The following is a 22,887-nucleotide window of genomic DNA, read 5'->3' on the forward strand; positions in this document are numbered from 1 at the left end:
TAGGCAGAGCCACCTGTCATTCACGCAGATGGGTGGATCTCAACAGCATTGTCAGGATCCGCCCTGGCTACGGCGGCCTCAGTATACCACGAGCTGTAGCTCGCGATATGCTGAGCTTTGAATCACGGGAGGATGCTAGTATATGTCCTCCCGTGACCCTTAAGAGAACTATGGGAAAAAACACTTACCCCAAAGATCTCTTTTAAAGGACTGCTATTTTAGCCAGGACAGAAGTTGGTGTTCATCAGTGCACCTATGTAAACACATCAGTATCTAAACCTTATAAAACATTTTTGTGTGCTGCAGAATCATAGGGATTAGGAAAGCTTATGCAGAAATTAAACTGCATCGGAGAACCACCTAAAAGAACTGCTAAAATGCAGACTAGCCAACTACCTAAATGAAATGCCCAAAATAATGTGATCAGTGATCCAATGTAGGCAGTGAGCAGTGGCAACTCTAGGAACAATATATAGGGGGGGCACATAAGATACCACAGTCAAAACTGGGGGGGCACTAATAATTTTCACCATTAAATCATACCATTGAAAAAAAACTAATAAAGTATATATAAATAAGATTACAAGTATCAGAGAATTGCGTATGCAATGATTATATATATATATATCAATAAAAAGGTATGTGTATGTAGACAGATTGGTTAGACTCAGGGCCAGGAGTGCGTGAATTAATGTCTGGGCCCCCCAAGTGACAGAATGCTAGGGTCCAGTCACAGCTGCAACTATTTGACCCTGTATAGAGGACTATAAAACTCAACAATACATTATACAGCAATGCAGAATACCACTATACAGACATAAATGCCGAGCGCACACATTGGCACTCGTCCTCAGAATGCGCAGGTGTTAACCAGGCCTGAGGGTACGTTCCAGCCTGATTTTGGCCGGAACGCACTGCATCGCGGACCAGCTCACTTTTTTGTGGGGCAGGAGGGTGCGTGGAGGGCCACTGAAGTGAATGGAACCGTACCTGCGCCTATTTTGATCGCACAGGACCATGCGGCCGATCGCATTAGAGTGCCAGTGCCATTCACTTCAATGGCCTGCCACTCCCCCTCCTGCCTCACAAAAAAGTGACGCGGCCACAATGTGATGCAGTGCGTTTTGGCCAGAATCGGACCTGAATGCACTGCATCTGGTGTGAATGGGCCCTATGACTAACATTAGGCCTATAATGAAACTCCAATATCAGTCAGTTACAAAATAATAGCAATTAAGTAAGTGAAGGGTTAACTTTGTCAACACAAGTTTTACTTGCAGTAAGTAGACTTTAGTGATTCCACACAAGGGAAGGTGCTGGAGAGCAGGTGCAGCCTGTCAACCTGGAACTCAGGATGGAGAGCGGTGAGGTAAGTAGTAGTTTTTTTTTTCTTCCAGGATGGAGAGCGGTGTCCCTCGGCAGCCGACGAGAGGACATCACACACAGTTCAAATTCCGCGGCTACCAGCCGTGGAGGCGTCTATGGGGCAGATCCGAGTGACGTCAAGGGACCTGATTGGGACTTGTGCGCCTGCTGCTAGACAACAGTGAGAGTAAGCCAGGTCTGTGTCTGCCCCCATATTGGACAACTGACTTTCTGATAAAATGCAGTGGTCTATTGGGGGACCATGAGGGGAACACAATAGAAAAAAACAAAACACTTTGCTTGTGCCTACATACATGTGTGTTTTGCTGAATTGTACTGGGGTTACGTTAAACTGCAGGCAGTGAAGTTCCTCTTTATAAAACCATAAATAAGTCCATTAAGTCAGAGAGGCCCCCTTGTATCCAGGAAAATTAATCCCAATGTCAGCCAGCCTAGAAAAAAATATCTGTACTGACCTGCAGTATTGAACCAGCCCATTAAGCAGTAGCTGTGCTGCGGGCAATACCGCATTAAGGATATTTGCATAAAAATTGCCAGGACTCAATTGTGTCCTCAATTATGTAACACTGTTCGCTTTCACAACAGAGGCCAACATCCCCTGGTAGGTGAAAAACGTCAAGGCTGGTACGCGGAGAGCGGGTGAGGAAAGGTTTATAATCTCTCTCAGCCCCAGAGGCTTGTTAGCTCACTGAGTGTGTTAAACAACTGGAGTCTAATTGGAGATTTCACACTGGATCTGAAAAGAGGTTTTCAAGAAGAGAAACAAACCCACATTGCTTTTACGTCAATCAACCGTTCACAGGGAGACCCTACCAAAGCTTAAAGCTGCTGGCAAAATGAGAACGTGAATTTATCACCCAGTGCATATGGCATTGAGGGGAGGACTTTAATAAGTGACATTTTGCTGAGCAATGGGCAAAAATAAATCTATGCAGTCAGAACTAGAAACTGAACTTCAGGCAAAAACAAACAAAAAATCCCCCCCAAAAACTAAAATACAAAAGATAATCTAAAAATAAGGATACTGTTTACTTGTCAAAGTATTTGTATTTCTATCCATACAGTCCAAAGATGTACCTTGCACCTCCACAAAATCCATTCCTGTCTGGCAGGCAAAGGGACCTGATCTGTCCCTGCTGCAGTGTCACTGTCACCTTGTGAGCGGAGAGTGAAAGGAGAACCAGCACACTGGTGGCTCATCTCTCTCAATTGGTAGCACACCCGATTGGCTCTTCATTCTCCATTCCTCAATCTGAGCTCTACTAAACAGTGGACTGCAAGAAGCAGATACCTTATCAAATTCAGGTACTTATACTGCTTGCATTGAACAAAAACATTTGATGCATTAAGGATTACAGAGCTGCATTCATTTGTGTCTTTAACATCTGACTTGAGTTCAGCTTTACATTTTGCCCATAGGCACAACTTAAGGCAGCCCAATCCTCCAATATCGAAGAAATACTACGGATGTGAATCATTTATAAAAAGCAACCAAGGATTTTTTTTGTAAATTATGCAGTTACAGTTCTCTATTTTGTTTTAGGAAATACTCTGGATGACGGTCTGTAAATCTACCCCACCAGGTAGGAAATCATTACTCGTGAATAGTGTGAGATTTCATGACCAGATTTACCACAGAGAACAATTCACATTCTCCATTCTGCTAGAGGTGGCAATTCATAATGGTAATGTAAATCAGAAAGGGCCTAGACATGTACGGCTTGTGTTTGCTGCAATTATTTTCCCAGCCCTCATAAAATGAAACATTTTTCTTGGGGCACATGGCACTTGATTATACCATGTCACCATAAACCATTTTTATGTCTTCTCCAAATGACAAGATCATTGGAACAGTCCTCCTGTTTTGGATTAAGCACCAAATAAATTGCTGTAGAGGGTAACTTCGTGCAGAAACATTCATCTTGGTATGCTCAGTAGTCATTCATTAGATGAATAGTTATGCACAGGGATAATTATTCTCAGAGGGCTAGAGGTCAAGCCGTCCATGGCCTCTGTTTATTAACCCCTGGTGCCAAGGGTCACGGTTTACAACTGACAAAGTGCTTTGCTGTTTGGTGCTAAAGTAAAAGCCAACTGCTAAAGACAAACTCGCACTCCAGCCAATGCAAATTAGCAGGTTTCTTTTTCCAACATAGAGGGGGGAATGTATCAAAACTGGAGCAGACAAATTCTGAAGCAGATTTGCACTGCAACCAATCAGCTTCTCTGTCTCATTTTCAAATCTTATCTTAACTGAAGAGAGATGCTTATTGGTTACTATGGGCAACTGCTCAAGATTCTGTCTGCTCCAACTTTGATTAATTCCCCCACAGTATTTTAGTCCAGATGATGCAATTGTAATCAGTGAGGCATGCAAGTATGTTCAGTTGATAAAAATGGTTTATTGAAAGAACTGCCAATTTAAAGAGAACCTTTAACCACCAATTTAAGGTCTCCCAAAGCAGTTACTTTTAGGCCCGGTTCCCACCTGGGCGTTTTTCCGCGCGTTCGTACTCGCGGAAAAACGCTCAAACGGGGAAATGCCATTATTTTCAATGTGCATGGTTCCCATCTGGGCGTTTTTCCGCGAGTACGAACGTGCGGGAAACCGCCCTACACCCAAAGAAGTACATGTACTTCTTTGGGGCGTTTTGGTCGGGCGTTTCCATAGGGATACAGCCAAGTAGCCTCGGAAACACGTGTTTTTTTACCGCGTAAAAACGTGCGACAAACGCGCATATTCAAGACGCCTAGGTGTGAACCCAGCCTTAAGGCATGCCAACTGTCAAGGTTGCCACTGCGCAACTGAACTTTCAAGCCCTCTAATAGCTGGTGTCATAGCTGATCACATGTGCAGCACCATGGCAACTGCAATCCAAATAGAGGCTAGTTGTAGTTCCGCTTTAATGTTATCAGTTTCTGGAAGAAACCGCCATTTCCAAATTATTGTATTGTTACATGTAGGGAAACAATCTGATGAACAAATTTTTAATCAAAGTCATATCCAACCTCAAACTAACCACTCAACCATCACGTTCTCAAACAATTCATCCTCACACAGCTACCTCCTCATGCATCACTTGCCCCTCCCCTTTAGATTGTAAGCCCTCACGGGCAGGGCCCTCCTTACCATATTGTCTTGAATTGTATTGTAATTGTAATGTCTTCCTTATATTGTAAAGTGCTGTGCAAACTGTTGGCATTATATAAATCCTGAATAATAATAATAACCCATAACTAAAACTGGTAACAAATTCATCTCAGTTTCTGAAGCAGGGGAAGGGGTTATTTGTATGTAAAAGAGCCAATATTCTAAACCATGCAGCCAGAATACTGTATTGCTTGTGCCTGGCATCAGTGGGGAGAGCATGCTGTCCTCCACTAATAAATCTTTGGGACTACTGGCCTATGGGAGCAGAGGTTTTTGTGTTCCTGATTCAGCAATGTCATTGTAACTCTCAGTAAAAGAATTGGGACCTTGGGTTTTTTTTAATCCAAACTGGTTGCTATTCTGAAATAACCTTTTGCTATGTAAAATAGTGATAGCTGGATTTTTTTACCATATCAAGTGTCTCATCGTTTAAAAATAGGAAATGGAATAATCACATCTAACTGCATGAGATCAGTTAGATCTCATGCAGGGTCGCTATCACTTATACCTGAGCTCCTACAGCTCCATGTGAAGCCATGTACAGGAATCCCAAGATTTAGCTTGTACTGGTACAGGGCTGGTCCTGGGCCTCCAAATGTTGAGCTACAATCCCCACCATGCCTCGCTAGACAACTGTCAAGATATACCGAGGCTTGCATGATCCTGATGGCCACAGCTCTGCAGGTCATTTACAGCTATACTACAGTTGATATGTTTTGAGTTCTTCCTCATCACTTGTTAATATCTCACCAAACTGTTTCTTGTCACAGAGGTGCACTGCAGCAAGTCAAGGCTACGCTCCACTGGCCTTAATAGAAAATGCTGGCAGGGGAGTGTTTGTCTTAGTTAAATACACCTAGAAGTATCTCTGAAGGTCAGAGAGAGGTGACAGGGAAACTAAGCAATGCTTCTTCACACCATGCCTGAAAAAAGCCTTTAATAATATGGCATATTCTGTGGGCTCAGGCAAAACCATCAGAGGTCACAATAAATCATACTACAGAAAGTATGGTGTCCGTATTTCATTATCTCCTGGTAACAGCACAAGGATTCAGGGCTCAATGTATTCAGCTTTACAGTTTCTATGTTCTACAGCAAATTAGGATTTGAGGATGGCCACACAGTAAAATCTGTTGAGCTAATCAAATCTTACTAACAGCCATGTAATATGAATGCCAGCCTACTAGATTTAGCTATAAAGCTTGGAGTTACTTATTGGAAGATATTCTTAAAATGATAATTTACAATTTGGTGGCATTCAACAGCCAAATCTAATTGTTAATTTCTAGCAGTAGATAAAAGTGCTGTCAACATATTTTTAGTGAAGTAAGCAATGACTTCTTACATCAAAGTAAGATCCGATCACATCCTCAACAAACCATTTCAGATGCAGGGTACTAAATGCCCATTATGCAGATAGGTAAGGAAGCTGGGCAGATAGATTTGTCTAAATTACTAAAAAAGGTTTCCAAGGAAAAACAAAGCCCTTCTGCAGTTGTCAGGCTTTTTATGTAGTAGAACAGGCGAGTTCCTACCTCCCACAGCACTCTACTAAACAGAATATTCCATGCCCTGCTGCTTAAATGCCTTATTAGTTTTAAACTTGACCCATGACATGCAGTACTTCTCGTGAACAACTACAGTATTTAATAGCTGTTTAGCAATACCAAGTTTTAGCAGCAGAGAGATGGGGAATGAGGATCCGGAACAAACTGAAGATTTCTAGTTTTCCTGCAAGTCTACGTGCTGGCTACTGGTTATGATTTAAAGGGAAAATAAACAATATTAAAAGGACAAATGAACATTTTGAAATAATGGAGATGAACTCTCAGTAAACACATAGAACACAGCCAGCTTACGCTGAGTCTTAGAAATGTCAATGAACCCTAGAGGATTTTAAAGTTTGTTAAATATACTGTAAATGTGATTTACTTTATGTACGTAACCTTATCTTATTATGTGTATTTTTCTGTAAGAGTCTATAAATATATGTACATAGAGCAACTATTTGCTCAGTACATATGCAGGCTGTGAGTTACGTGAAGTAGGCCGCACATGGCTTATAATTTATAGTTCCTGCCTCAAAAGCATGGCTGTCAGACTTCCTGGAAACACCAACCTCTCCCAACAGCTTGTCCTGTAATGTCAGCAGTTTTTTTTTTGTAGGGATGGCAAATGTGCTATAGAGATAAACACAAGGAGCATACTCAACAATCTAGTATATGTGTTAAAAGGATATTGAAAGCAAGAATGAAAGTACAGTAATACCTGGGTTCACAAATGCTTCTGTTCGCGTACAATTCGGTTCGCGAACCGAAAGTTTGGCAAAATTTTGCTGCTGTTCGCAAACTCCACATCGGGTGACGAACACGACTGCGTCCATCCTCCCTGCTCTGACACGTGGTCGTGGCTATCGCCAGTAGAGATCACGGTCGCAGACAGACTTGTGCACACTTGCTGTGAAGTTTTTTTGTGTGCTTTTTAACACATACAGTACTGTACAGTATTATGGATTACATTGCACATTATAGGGAAATTTGATTCGGTTCACGACCAATTAGGTACGCGACCAGAATCATGGCACGAACTAAGGTACCACTGTAATTGTTTCCTCTCTGAAAATACACTTTAGATTCCTTTATTTTTTAAGCTTTAGGCTGAGTACGGTCAGTGATAGTTCAGATTAAAAAAAAACAACTCTCAGTTAATTTTTCAGGACGAGCTTTTGGGGTCTACCACCTTCTACTTGATACTGCTTGGACCGAGAATGTAGAAAGACCCCGAAAGCTTGTCCTAAAAAAATTGTTAGTGCAAATAAAAAGTATTATGAATAGTACTTAATTTTGTTTATAAAGAAAATACTACATGGGGAAAAAAAACACTGATAAGCAGAACCAAGTAACAAACTGTACACAGATTACAAGTCTAATGATTTTGATGGTTTTATTACTGTTCATCTGACTTTGTTCATCTGACTTTGTCAGTGGGGGAGCCCACTTATTAGTGTAGGTTATTTGGCTGTTACCTGCAACACTGAAGAAAAATTCTGTGTGTGCTATGTGCTGTTTAATGAAAATCAAGACCATGAAATCTAGTGCTTAATGTAGAAGCTATCCAGCAATGGGGTCAGACGTGCCCGTCCATGAGGTAAGTGTCTCTATCCTAGAGTTCAGTGCATTTTCAGCTACCACCTTCATGTTTCTATGGTAGACAAGGGCGAGAAAGCTGTGCACCTGCCTGTCACTTCAAATGTGAAGATGTACTTTTAGGCAGTAGGTGTCTGATGCAGCTGGCCATGGAAAATGCATATGAGGTGGTTTCTCAGTGCCTATTGCAATCCTTATCAATGGTAATCGAATGGATGGGTGAAGAAAGGCAAAGCTGCTACCTTGCCTAGGGCCCCATTTTCCTTTAATCTGTCTCTAAAACAGGGTGCTGCGATGCTGTAGGCTCTGAATAAAATTATTTTTTGGGCTATAAAATGTTGCAGGGATGTGTGAAATCCCAAAGACTGAGCAGAATTAGTCTTCAAGATTCAAATACAGTTCATCTGTTTGGCTAGATTTTTGTTTTAATTATACCTAAAGTGACCCACAGGGGAACACATTTCAAGCACACATGTACCCTAACAAACTACAGTGGAATCCCAATGACCAATGTGCACATATCCTTAAAATGAACTAGTTCAATAATTGATAACCTCATAACCTGAAATTTAGTAATTCACTATTATATACACACACACACACACAATCTCACAAATAAGATATGTAGAATGTCGCATTTTTTAAATTTTATTTTATTTAGACAACTACCTACCATTTAACATCAGAAGACTATCTGTTCCTGGATGGGGATAGTTCAAGCGACCTAAAAAAAGAGAAAAAAAAAAGTGAATGTTTGTTATTCAAAGCTCATTATCTAATACACAGATGCACGGTGTGGTTTTCATTTGAGGAAGTGAGGGAGTTAAGCAATAATCTCGGCAACGCCTCGGAGTCCGGTCCAATGGGAAAAGCACTTTCTTGCTACACACGGTCCAGAAATGTGCTGACCTCTCAAGAACTCCCTCTCACTTCCAGGGGCTCTATAACCCCTCTATACTCCAAACAGCAAGCATCGTTCTCCTTCTGCCAATAAAGCAACAGGAGAAAATCTAATCCGCACTAAACAATCATGTCTTCATGTTGTGTCATAAAATAAACAGACTTTTGTATATTACAGCCCAGTGAAAATAGTATCAGAACATACATTTTGTGCTTAATTTTGTGAAAAAACAGCCCAGCTACTAAAAAAAAAAAAACCACAAAGAAAAAAACCACAAAAAACCCCACGCAAACAAAACAATCCTGATCTAGAATGCATATTAACATGCATCGGAAAATATACAGACAGGTCAACATTTCCATTCTTAAAATGTCTATCATGTTTTATCATGACTAAAAGCACATGTAAAAGCTGCATCAGTAAAGTAACTAAAGATTTTATTTCTAAAACTTCAAACATATAACACTCTTGAAATTGGGTAATGTTTGCTGACACTGTGAATGAAAACTGTGACATCAGCAGCTTGAAAGTGCCATGCGGGCTGACGGAATTCAAAAATAACCCAAATTTATCAGTGTAATGTACGCATTTTTATAACCAATAAAATACCTTTTAAAAAAAAGGATTTAAAAAACAAAACAACCTTGTTCGTCTAGCATTAAAACTCACATTTGTACTAAGACAAATTAATCTTTGCCATATGGCATGTGAGGTGACTTTTAGCAATAACAGAAAGACCTTTGGCACACTTCTGCTTAACTAATGGTCTGACACCACTGTAACCCTTCCATCTTATGATATACCGTCACAGTGGCCGACTCTCATTATGTAGGTGACATTAATCTTTGTAAACTAAACTGTTCATTCCAAAACTCCTCAAAGAGAAGGTGTAATGGTTTCTTATTTGTCAAAATCTTGATTTTGTTTTGGCCACAGATGAGAAAAATAAAATAAAAATATATATATATAGATATATATATATAACACACATATACTTTTTGTTCATTTATTTCTATAGGCCCCTTTCGCACCTGAGCGTAGCATCATGTGTAGAAAAACGCATGTTGCTGGAAAAAGTACATGAGCTTATTTTAGGCAGATTAAAGCACGTTTTAACCGCATAGACTCAATAGGAAACGTGAAACACTATTTTTGTGCATTTTACGCACGTTTGCCAAGTACATTAAGGTCACAATCTGCTTACAAAAACGCACGACTGCATGCAAAGATGTGCAAAAAAACTGCGAAAATGTGCACTAAAAAAAGCGCTGAGAAATAAGAGAAAGCGCTGTCGCCTAGGTGTGAATGCAGCATTTTAAATATCTTTTGCATGTTTACATATGAAGTGCAGGGCGATAAACAAATTGTAAAATAGGGATTTTGTGTTAGAATTGTATTGCTTTGTGTCCTTGCAAGAGGATTAACCCTCTCTATTTTGTTCAGATGCCAACCGTCTAAAGCCCCTTTCACATGGGCTCCTTCAGTTCTGACCAGCAAGAGATCCATGCACAAATTCTCTGCTGATCGGAACGGATGTTACCGTTGTGATATGCGTGCCCATCCAGTTTTTGGAAGGAGGAAAAAAACTGCAATTACCAAACCCATGTTAGTCTATGTTGCATCGAATGTAAATGGATGTGTGTCCATTACCCCAGATCCACCACGATCAGGTTGACCGAAAATTAACTCTGACCAGTTTGTTTTTCCGGAGCTGGCCGGAGTCGGGGGTAATTAGATGTAAATGGACGCACATACATTGAGATCTGGTTGCCCGTAGACTAACATTGGGCTTGCGATCAGATCCACCTGAAAAACTGATAGGTGTCCTTATTGGAATGCCCATGTGAAAGGGGCATTTCCCTCACTTTGGAAAGATTTCCATCCCTTCCTGTTGTGTCTACAGGACAGGAAGTGAAGGGAAATTTTCCAAAAGATGATAGCATTAAAAAATAAACAAAAATCAAAAACCCTGACTGAGGTTTTTAACCATTGCCTACTGTGTCTAGAATGAAATACAATGGGGGGTATTGATCAAAACTGGAACGGACAAAAACTGCAGCCAATCAGCTCTTCTGTCTCATTTTCGAATCTTACCTGAGCAGACTATAGAATGATGCCTATTGGTTGCTATGGGCAACCGCTCCAGATTCTGTTTGCTCCAGTTTTGATAAATCCCCCAAGTATGCTTTGGCTTTACATATACTTAACTGTTTTTCTTTAGACCCTTTTCAGCCTCTCGTTGTTTTTACTTCTGTAGAACACATATAGACAGGGGGTGACACCGCTGTTCAACACCTGCAACTTCCCAGCTTCCTTGGTTACTTTTCTACCTCCAACCTTCTATTTGCACTATGACTGATGAGTGTAACTCCACCAGGGAAGTACACTCTGTACCCTACATCATATCTTCTGAAAACCTCCTGTTCAGATGACAGCACTGGTCAACACAGTGAATGCTTGGTAATATACTAGACTTTACACTATACCGTACTCAATTATTTATATAAAACACATAAATGGATCCAAAATTAATTTTTCGCTTTAATGCTTTTTTATGGAGTGGAAATCTCCAGCAGGGCTAGCACAATACTGCCCTTCACACTCTCACATTCACTCCAGCTAAATATAGATATACGTATTAGAGGCAATCCCTGTAAATAACACATCCAATACCCTTTCAGGCTGTTGTATCCTATTAACGTTCTGGTGTGAACTGGACAGAAATTCCACAGGGAACACAATAAATCTCCAGTGGAGCCATAATGCCTATGAAAAGTACACCAGAAACTGATTTTCCATGCTTATTATCCTCATTAGGGTAGACAGAGCGCCAGCGGGGAAATGTAGAGAGGTAAAGGGCAGCCAGCGGGCTAGGTCTGCTCACAATAGAATAATAGAATCTAAGGATCTGCACCGAGAAATCAAATGATATCCAGACTTTGATATCATTCTAAGGATCCCCGCAGATACCGCTTACACAGTAGATGTTTTAGGGCCCATTCACACCACATGCGTTGGGCTGCATTGTAGAGCTGCAGCTAACGATTATTTTCAAAATCAATTAGTTAGCCGATTATTAAGTTCGATTAATCGGTTAATCGGATAAAAAATACATTTTAAAAAATGGCTCCAGTGATGGGACTTCTAGTTTTTATATTGAGATTGCAGCAAGCTTGGAGCGGTGGAAGTAAAAAAGAAAAAAAAGTGTGGTGTACAATATAGTGAAATGAAAAGTGTAAAATTATACAGCAATGAATGCAGAATGGCACCGGCTATAGAGGACTACAAAACCCAGCAAAAGCACATTATACAGCACAATGCAGAATACCACCAGCTATAGAGGAGTACAACAAATCCAAGCAATAGTACATTATAGCTGGTGGTATTCTGCATTGCGCTGTATAATGTACTATTGCTGGGTTTTGTAGTCCTCTATAGCTAGTGGTATTCGGCATTGCACCACTGTATAATGTACTATTGCTGGGATTTGTTGTACTCTATAGCTGGTGGTATTCTGCATTGCTGGTGGTATTCCTTGATTTGTAGTCCTCTATACAGCGCAATGCAGAATACCACCATCTATATAGGAGTACAACAAATCCCAGCAAAGGGGGTTCTTATCAGTTTGCGCAGTTAGGGTCTGGAACGCGCTGCCTCAAGCAGTGATTTCCGCAAATAGTCTGGAATCATTCAAGAAGCTTTTCGACGATTTCCTGAGAGACCGTAATGTACAAGGGTACAGGTACTCTTAAGAATGAGAACACTCAGGGACCTATACACACACACACACACACACACACACACACACACACACAATAGGTTGGACTTGATGGACTTATGTCTTTATTCAACCTCAAATACTATGTAACTATTATACATACAGTGTACAATGTATTGCTGGGATTTGTATTCCTCTATAGCTGATGGTACATTGCTCTGTATAATATACAGCACAATGTACCATCAGCTATAGAAGAATACAAATACCAGCAATACATTATAGAGCACCATGTGGGGGGAAAGTGCAGGCTTACCTGAGCAGTCTTCCAGCAACTTGCTTCTGAGATCGGGCCTGTCTATCGGCGGCTGTCATCCGCCCACACCTGCTCCTCCTTACTTCTTCTCCCCGCGTCCCTGTGCCGATCGTGGATTTGGGCAGGCGGTGAGTGTGAGGCACGGAGGAGGTGCGGAGCGTGGATGCGGGCAGGTCTGGCAGCGGCGAGCGTGAGGTGGGGAGGAGGTGTGGCGCGCAGCGTGTGTGGAGCCGTGAACAGGGCCAACCAATCAGAAGCCGATTAATCGATTATTGAAAAAGTTGACAACTTTTTCAATAATCGATTATAATCGATTATGTCGATTAGTTGTTGCAGCCCTACTGCATTGATCAACGTGCACCCATCACATGGAAAAGGCAAAGAGCCTTGTTTTAAAATGTGTACCTTTACACACACACAAAAGAAAAGGGAGGGCAGCATTTTATTGCACCATGGCACACATTAGGAACGTGGTAAAAAAAAAGGAGCATGGCAATGCACATAATTAGCACATGTCAACCCATATGCGCTCTGATGTGGATGGGCCCTAAAAAAAACCCTGCAGTGCTTGCAGAAAATGCTACTGTCGCCTGGTGCATTGGTATTCAGAATTTTAGTACAAGTTTGCTTTAATTACTTTAACACTGCACTCAGCAGATCTGTCATAAATAAGCATGTATGACAGGATATATGTCTATGGCACTGCTTTTTTGGGAAAGGGCTTCCAATGGTGTAACTGAGGATGTATGAGACAGATGGGGCCGGAGGCAGTTAATGTAGTCCCTGCTTTTGAGATGATCACCATGACATCCAATCAAACTGCTCACAGTAAATATAGAAAAAGTCTGCTGGCATATAAAAAAAAACTATTCCTACATTCAGCTCCATTTTCTTATCTGTCAGACCAGTCTAAACAGATAATAATAAAAGCGTAATTTGTGTTACCAGGGAGCAAAGCAGCTGAAGCATGTTATCTAATGTGTGGATTGAACTAAAAATATATTTCTCATATTTACAGCCATATTTACGCTAAAAAAAAAACAGGCTACATATAGCACTGGAAAAATCCCTATAAATTGTAATAGGGGAAGAAAAACAAAATTAAGGTACTACATCATTTGAGATGATTAAAAACAACTGATAGTACTGAGTGTCAGCACTCTGATACTTGATATAGAAGACCCAACAAACTATAACCATACCGAACCCATGTTAGTCTATGGGTATGTGGTATAACTATAGTTATACCTCCATGTGGTATACAGAACATTATCGGTTCCTCAGTGTTATCACCAGCGCAGGTCAGTATAGGATAGGCTGGACCCAACGCCAAGTTCAGAGCTAAAGTAGGTAACTTTATAATGAGGCTCCCAGGGCACCCTAGAAAAACAAACTAAAAAGGTGTAGGTAGCACTGGTTGCCAGCGCACACATACTTCTGACTGACTCATTGGAAATGAGGAGATCTCTTCCATGGGGTCACCAAGTAATACAACATGATGATGGGGTTCAGTCCAATAGCATAACTGCTATTGGTTATCGATTTCCAGGGATGGTATCCCGTTTAGATTATCCCTGTGAATTTTAGAACATAGAAGTACACCCGATTTCCAGTAATAAACCTAAAATGCCATCCTTATTTGTAGAAGTTACATTCAATATTACCTAATAATTTTGATACGCCTTTTAAGCTGATACTTACAAACAGCAGAAGGTATTAAGACACCAAATTGCTATACATTACATCAGGAATTTAGGGCTCCAAGATCCTCAAAAACCATAGTGCATGATGATCTTTTAACTCTTTGAGATATAGAGATATATAGATATACAGTATATCTTAAAAGTGTTTTTAACTGCGCATGGGCATCTTCCTAAAAAAACAGCATCAAATTCTTAGTAAATGACGATCTTGACCCATGGCATGTCAAGCTTAAAGGAAAAGGGGGGACAAATTGAACAGAAGAAATCTTGAAGCGGTTGCACTATGTCTACTAGGGACCATAAATACATAGTTTCAAGAAAAAGAATTCTAGCAATTTGGTAATTAACATCACAGGGACAACAGGAATATTCTTGAGATCTGGTCCATGTAGCTTATAATATGATAATCTTGATAAAAGGGTCCATAAAACATTTATTTAGCTGTATAGTTACACAAGGATGTGAAGCTTTTCTCCACTGAAGGACGGTATGGGGCCTTATTCAGTTTAAATCCATAAAATAAAGGGGCCACAAGGAGGCAATAAAAGGGCCACATGTGTCGCAAAAACCAAATACGGCAGTTTTAACCTCATACAATAAGTGACGTGTGTAGGGTACTGTATACCATGAATGACGTTTTGAAGAATGAGGAGGCGGCATTGAGGTTCCAAGCACAAGAGTGTTCTGTGTGTGCCAAAACATACACAAGATGCTTAGTCATAGCAGAGAGGGGAAGCAGCTCAGCCTGAAACACGTGCCTGACATTCCAATCACTTTCTCCTTAGCCCGGCTGTACTGCGCACACAACATACACTGTCCTAGCTTGTTTTCATAATTTCACTTTTCAAAAGGGAGCACTGAGAGGGGAGTCCTTATTAGACACAAAGGCTTGCTTTCTTCTAGCAGAAGAATGTGCTTAGGAGTAACACATATACACATTCTCCACTAAACTGGGCCGGCCCCGAGGCATGTAAATGTTAGCATTTATGAATCTGCATCCCTTAGCTTTTTGCAGGACAGAAGGTCTTCTCAATGGCTGGATAGCTTGCTGAACCACCGAGAACAAACCAAGCCTATCTAGGCCAGACGGCAGTGGCCGGAGAGCAGTGCCACTTGGGAGCGGGTGTGGTGGAGACATTCATGGGATATAGAAAAGGGAAAGTGGCTCTGAATACTCTAACCGATGCAAAGAATTGAAGGACATTTTTGCTGCTTTTGGAACCTATGGGTGTAAGGCTCTACTCACATAGGTGCTGGATGCAGACGTGATTCCAGGGCCCACCGTCCAACCCACTTTCAAAAGCTCTCTCCAGCCAGGAACAGCAAAACTAGTAAATAAGCTGGTGGCATTCAGCAGTCCCAATGCATAGAAACGGAAGCTTCACCAAGCACTCGTGTGTATGAGCTCTCTATCAAGCCTTCTACTTTGGGGAGTGCTAAACAAGTATCAGGAACACATACTAGATGGCCCCTGTGGCTGCCTGCATACTTGCATTATATTCCTGTGACACAATCCATATCAATACCTTTAAATAAATGTCAGACACTCAACTCCCTAGAAATAACTTCATCCAGTGAAGCCTAATAGTTACTCCTCTTTACTTTTAACAAGGTATAATCATAGGCATTAGATCTGCAAGTACCAGCTAAACCAGTCAGTTACAGATGCCCATCCCAATGAAGTCTCTAGAAATTTTCCTGCAGAACTTTCTAAACCTTTACAGAGAGGGCTATGGAAACCTTTCCAGAGAGAGACATGGAGGCTGCCATTGCTAAATTTCATTCTGCAAACAATAGTTTCCTTGATGTCAGGATTACCCTCTGCTTCGATATTTCAAGTCTATTATACTCTGACTTCACAGATATGTATACTTATTCCAGGTCACCGACTAAAACCTTATTGAACCCAGTTGGCCAATGAACAAAGTAAGACAACTAGCATCTTCAGAAGAGGATTGGCAGTGGAAGGTTCCAATGTGTCTCTCAGGAAAGATATTCTTTACCTTTTCCTTTCAAAAGAGAACTGTAGCGGCTGCCTTTGCTATCATTTAGATAATGTAAGTTGCTGCCTGTTGGAGATCTAAAGCTTCATGACTTTCTTAGTCATTTATTGAGAGCAAGTCTGCAGAGCCACAGTTGCAACTTTGCCAAGTTCTCTGGCTGTAAGTTGACAGTACTGTGTGTTAGACATTCAGGAGAACTCAAGGCAGAGAGCCAGGCAATCAGCATTTTCAAAAGGAGGTCTGTGATGGCTGTCTACACATTGCCCTCAGTATAGGTTTTCAATAATCAGACTGGCCACCTCTGACCCTTCCTATTCACTTCTTAGAGTGATTGCCCAAAGTGTAAACGTATGTTTAAAAGCTCAGTCTTGTTTTTACTGCCATCTTTGTCTCCATTGCTGATATTCACCTCCTCTATTGGTCTTGGTGACCTCCGTCAATCACGTTAAAAGCATGAGAAAATCCAAAATTATCAGTTTCTTCCCTTAGTTTGGAGAAATGTCCACTGTCCTCCTCTTTTGTCTTCAAGACCGTAACTAAAGAACAATCTCCCAAATGGGACACAGACAACAAAAACAACAGGGGTTTTAGCTATTCCCTACCCAATCCAAAACAAAAACGTTTTGGCTTTAGACATACTTTATTACCATTGACAAAGTAAATAGACAATCAATACTCACCTTTCAGTGGATCATGCTCTGCTCTCATTATTTCGATAAGGGAGTTTTCTAAGGAGTGCATATTTAAACTGTCGTACATTCTGCTCCGATCCTACAAGAGAAAAAAAGGACAGCTCTTTGTTAGGACTTTAAAAGCATTTACATAGGGAATTTATTCTGTTTCAACAATCACACACATCTGGAAGATTTGACAACACATAGACCATCACTCCAGGCATGTATACTTGAGCAGCCCCGATCCCTTGCTGCAGCAACAACCCCCTCCACACACCATCCAAGCTCCATTGTTCACTGGTGTTGGAGCTTTGGCAGAGGGATGGCGTTATGAAGGAACTGGGGATTGGACAAAAACTGCGACATGGGGGACTAGTCTAGTCATCTTCCCTCAATTCTAGAAGCAATACTGTTATCAACAGCTCCAACAGTGCGAGAATGCGCGCCTGTTAAGTATACATGCTCGTGGAGGGAATCGGTTCACACCTTGGTGACTCCTGACCGCGCGGCAATCCGTCGCCTAGGTGAGGTGTTGCCTAGGTGTGAACCTAGCCTCATGGTGGTTCACAAATACCAACAATGGCAAAATAGGACCATTTTTGGTTGGACAACAGTACTGATTAAAGCACAGTGAGCGCAGCCAAAAAACCTTTCACAGCTCAGACTACAGGACTCTAGTTGTCATGAGTTCCTGCCCTTTGCACTGTCATCAAGAACAATACCATCTAGATTACTATACAATGTTACACAAACCAAGTGAAATTACAGTGGTAAGCAAACATTCTGCTAAAACTTAAATAAAGGAAAACAGCACTGCCACTGAGCACATGATAAACAACTTTATTTTAGCATATTACGTTATGCTTTACTAAATATAGCACATTACAATTCAAATGCCGGTATACAGTACATTGCACTTTCTTTAGTTACTCTCCCTGTTTATGTTTTGGTTTTATCATCTGCCGAAAGACATTTTACCACTGACAACCCTAGATCTTTTTTCAAACTTTCTCGAACATGATACTGTGTATAAAAGCCATTTTTAAACCTGATGCAATAAAGTGCCAGTACCCAGTCATCTGACAGCTAGCTTGGGTATTAAGATTGTAAACCAGTGTCCTGTTAGATATTAGAGTCATTTATTTGGGCTTCATCAATAACCATAATACATATATCTATAGCTGCAAATCTGATGCATTGTCTCGAATGGTCTGACTAAAAAAAGACAAATGATTCTCTAATATTGTTTTAATAAAGTTGATGACATTTTGATTGTTCATAAATGTAATGAGTAATCATGTAATATTAAAGCCTGCATATTGTGGTTACTTCCACCGCTACCCCAGATATTACGCAATTGTTAGGTCTTGTAGAATTGGCTATTCACTATTTTACCATGTTTGATCAACTTAAAAAGTAGAAATTCAGTCAAAATGTTTATTTATAGATGGAGTTAGGAATGGTTGGATACTTTGTCAATTCATCTTTTTATGGCTTTTTTTTTATTGCCATCTGTGTCGCCGTAGCGATTATTTCCTAAATAGCTGTTGCCAGAAGAGATGTCCCCATTAGGCGATTTACCATCCTGTTTCGGAGACAACTGCTAGCATTTTACATTCGTGTTCTCTCACCAACTGACAAAGAAATCAACAAAAACAAAAGCACAAGTCTACCGAGGCCCTAAACCAGACAGACACTCTGCTAACCATCACATTTAACATTCTCATATAGAGCTAGAGCAATTGCCCAGCTCTTGGAAGGAATAGCTTTCAGGGCCCATTCACACCATGTCCGGATCATCTCCAGACCAGACTGTTTCCGGACCCAAAATGAATCCTAATATATCTCTATGCTATTCCTGGCCTCTGTTCACATTAGCGCAGTCTGTTTCAGACCAGACCAGAAAAATACTGCATGTCTTATTTTGTCTGGTCTGGAATGCACTGGAAAGTATAAAAACGCATAAAAAACACATACAAATGCACTGGAACGCACCTATAAGACCATTTTAAGCTTATAAAATTCCAAACATGGCAAAAATGCAATGCACTGCATTCCAGATCTGTTCCGGAACATGGTGTGAACCCAGCCTCAGGGCAGGCATGCCACTATGTTTGATGCTGCAGAGGAAAGCAATGTCCTGAAATCAGCAATAGCTGGGAAGGCAAAGGCAGCCTATAGTTCTGTATGGGAGCCTCAAATCTGAGGCAAGGTAAACCCCCTAACAGGTCCTCTTTAACTAGCAGTTTCTGTCATCAATAAGTGATGCCAATGGTGGGATATATGCAGGTGGAGTTTCCAGGTGTTTACACTGACTACAGCTGCTAGGAGGCACTCCCATTGTTCCTGTTGGGCTAATCAGCGGCTAATGTTTTCGGACAGCTGTCAGAATACCCAAAAAGTGACTGCAGTGGATTGGCTGGTCACTGTTAGGCCAACATTTTTCTGCCTGGCTCCTTTTTTTAATATCAGTTTGTTGAGCTGTGTGGTACCAGCAGGGCCACCCATGGTTAGAATTTTGGCCAATTCCTTTGAATTCCAACAGTGTATGACCAGCTTAGAATTGGTGGGAACACAGCCTGAACAGAGAGATCTTATTGCTGGTTATCTTAAAAAGATACTACAGCCCACTAGGGTGCACCTATAACCAAACCATCACCTTTGGATGAGATTACCCTTTAAAAGGAGCAGAAATGATTACCTTAGCCATGAGTGTGGAATGTGGTCCAAAACAGATACTTGGGAGCTCTGAAACCTAATGGGGCAAAACCTAAGCAGGAAAATTGTATGAATACTGGCAACAGCAGGAGGCTAAATAAATCTCACCTAGGGTCTATGTACAAACCCGCAATCAGACTTTGTGGTTCTTCACAAAGGAGTAAAAACGTGATTGGTAGAGCATGTAAAAAAGCCAGAACACAAAAGATATGGTTAAAAGTTGCTGTTGACTGGAAATGTTAAATCAAACTTGAAGAGAACAATTTCTGAGCAGGAATCGTATTTCAAAGAAAGATAATCAGATTATCCTTATTAACTCTGCTCTGTGCAGCACATGGCTGTTTTTAATACAGAGGCCCATTGTAGTAGAAGATTAGAAGCCTTGAGACAAGAGTCCAATATTATGTATGCTAAGGTCATTCCTTTAACACAGCCATCTAATTATAAACCATTCAACAAGTAACTGGCCTTCTTGAAATAAAAAAAGAAGGCCATTGCTACAGTATTTGCCAAGTGTAAACCTTCCTAGAAATTACTTTAAAAATCTCAGCCTATAGGTAGATGACTGCGAGTGCAGCCGTAGGCCGATTTTGCATCTGCATGAATACAGCCAAATTCCTGCATGGGGAACAAAAAAAAGGGATACCCCACAGCTCTTAAAAAAAAAAAAAAAAGCAGCTCTGGCTACCATACTCAGCTCCTCTTCTCGTCTGGTTGATCAGGTGATCTCACCGCTACTTCCCCTACTGGAGACAGTGGAGGGTCCTTACTCCTGGACAGCCTGGAGCTCACCTAAGATGTCCATGTTGTGGAAGTTGGGGCACAGTGCAGGAGTGGAGGTTGAGAACTAGAGCAAAAGGTTTTTATTTTTTCCTTAATATTTCCACAAGCTGGGCAATGATTTTGTTTTAAGTTTGCAAAACAGAGTAGGAGCCTTAACATAAAATGTAAGCTAAAAAAAACCCCACACACTTTTGGTTTCCTTAACTGTGACGCGATGTTCTGAAACTCAAAAACACCAATATATACATACAAAAATATGGTTCCCCATAAGTAGGTTTACCAGAGTCCTTAAATGTTATGCATGCTGACCCCTATGGGTATTCCTTTTCACCTATGACAGGTGTTCTTTAAGTCCTTTTGAGAATTCTAACAGGGTTATTCACAAAAGGGTGAAGAGTTTGGAGAAGGCAAGAGAAAAGTGAACGTCAATTCAGCTCACTTTCCAGTTCAGCTATGGAGTATTTTTCTGAGGCTCGGTGCAGACTTACGCGATCCAGGATTGCGCGCTCCTGCACAATGCAGGCTGCGATTGCCGTGCGTCCACCATTGATTTCAATGGGGTGACATCCACGTGGCAATCGCAGAAAAAGGGTACTTTTTTTGGCGATACACAACGCCCGGCTGTTTTAGCGGGAAACCGCGCGATCCGCCCAGCACGACTGGGGTGCCTTAGAAAATAATGCCACCCACAGCGCGATCGGCATATACCCAGGTGACTCCTGACCGCGCGGCAATAAGCACGGAATCGTGCACGATTGCCGCGTGGTGAGGTGTCGTCTAGGTGTGCACCGGCCTTAAATCAGCTATTTTGGCCTAGATTGTTTACTTCTCCTGTCTTCTCCAAATTCTTCACCATATTACTTTTATTTGTATTTACTTGTAAATAACCCTGTAAATCTTTGTTGATCCTCATTTACAGCAAGCTAGTTTCAGGCCTGTGAATCATAGAACATCGAAGCTAGATTCAGCCAGATAACTAGCATTTTCAGAAGGAGGCAAGAACTCCTCTGGACTTCTTTTATGATGGAAGCAATGTGCTGACCCAAAGAAAACGGAGCATGCCCAAATAGCGCTGTCCTCTTGGCATTTGGTTTCAAGTGGTAAGACTGCAAGAAATTATATTCAGTTAAGTATATGAATAGTTTTTTGCACTGGAATACAACATATGGTCTCCAATCAGATTTAAATGTTCACATTTTCTCCATCGTTTCTACCGCTGTTTAAATCAGTTTACTCGCTGTGGGCAAAAGTGTTGACGTAAACCCACAGACGTCATGCTGAGAGGTCAAGTGGGCAGAAACATGCCAACCTGATGGAGCTTAGAGAAGAGATCAGATGTGAGCCGTAACCAAGAGGAGGAGGCCCGGGTATTTGTTTAACACACAAAATAGCCTCCTGCTTTGCGGAAGAGACAGGCATCCTTCAATCTATCAGGCAAGATGGCAGGTACATTCATCTCCAGGCTCCTAGCAAGTTTAATCCTATTGTTTAAGCGTGTGGAAAAGCTAAATTAAATCTCGCCAGCACCATGTGAATACATTCTTTATTAAAGCCTCCCGTTACATTAGCGAGGGACATCCGGGTTGAAGGACAGGCCTGAGCAGAATTTTGTGCTGTGCTAATGGCTTCATGGGCACAATTTTCCAATTCACAGGCTGAACATTTACATAACAAAATGTCCACGTAGCAGCATCCCTAAGCAGTGCGGGCTCCGAGCTGACAGCGGGAGGCGGAGCCAGCATGAGCTGAATGAACCATGTGAGAAGGACAGCTCAAGGTGAACGTCACAGGCAGCTCCACCAGCGTCCGTATTTACTTACACGGCCTAAAATAGCAAGCACACTGCAGCACAGGGAGGCCATTCACTGCTTTCCCAGTGACAACGTCTGTGTATTTTAAACTAGATATTTTTGCGAGGTCTTGCTTTTAATGAATAACCGTGAGGTTTTTGAGAAAACCAAAATACCTACAGTACACATTAAATACATTAAAAAAAAAAAAATATGATTTGCTGAGGATAAGGTGTCCATGCGGCAAGATACAAACCATTAAAAACAAAACAATAAAATACATTATCAAGGGAAAACAGTGTCTTTTTATATGTGAAATGTTCTCACCTTGATGTATAAATCTCAATGACTCTTGATGCTTTATTTCAAATCATTTGTAGTTATACATGTTTGAAAGGGACATTTAGTAGTACTGCACAATCAGGGGCGAATTTACTCTCTCTGCTGCCCCAGTGCCAGGTTCCTAATACAATATAAAGCATCACGCTGCAATGCATGTATATTAATATATATGCAGGGCCGGATTTGCTCGCTCTGCTGCCCCAAGGCCAGGTTCCTCAATGCCGCCAAATCCCCACCCCCCACCCATGGAGAGTGG

At 41.2% G+C, this 22,887-nt stretch overlaps 1 protein-coding gene across 1 annotated transcript in view; it reads right to left on the reverse strand.

Moving 5' to 3' along the window:
- LOC108796733 (cytoplasmic polyadenylation element-binding protein 2-like) overlaps window positions 1-22,887 on the reverse strand; it is a 98,512-nt gene that overhangs the window by 25,856 nt on the left and 49,769 nt on the right. The window contains exons 3-4 of the mRNA XM_018568243.1: window positions 17,005-17,095; window positions 8,357-8,407 (exon numbers count right to left, since the gene is read on the reverse strand). Of these exons, the coding sequence (XP_018423745.1) occupies window positions 8,357-8,407; window positions 17,005-17,095 (142 nt within the window). The remainder of the gene's footprint in view (window positions 1-8,356; window positions 8,408-17,004; window positions 17,096-22,887) is intronic.

The sequence above is a fragment of the Nanorana parkeri genome, unplaced genomic scaffold (genome assembly GCF_000935625.1).
Source record: "Nanorana parkeri isolate BGI_ZX_2015 unplaced genomic scaffold, ASM93562v1 scaffold1161, whole genome shotgun sequence".
Taxonomy (NCBI): Eukaryota; Metazoa; Chordata; class Amphibia; order Anura; family Dicroglossidae; genus Nanorana; species Nanorana parkeri.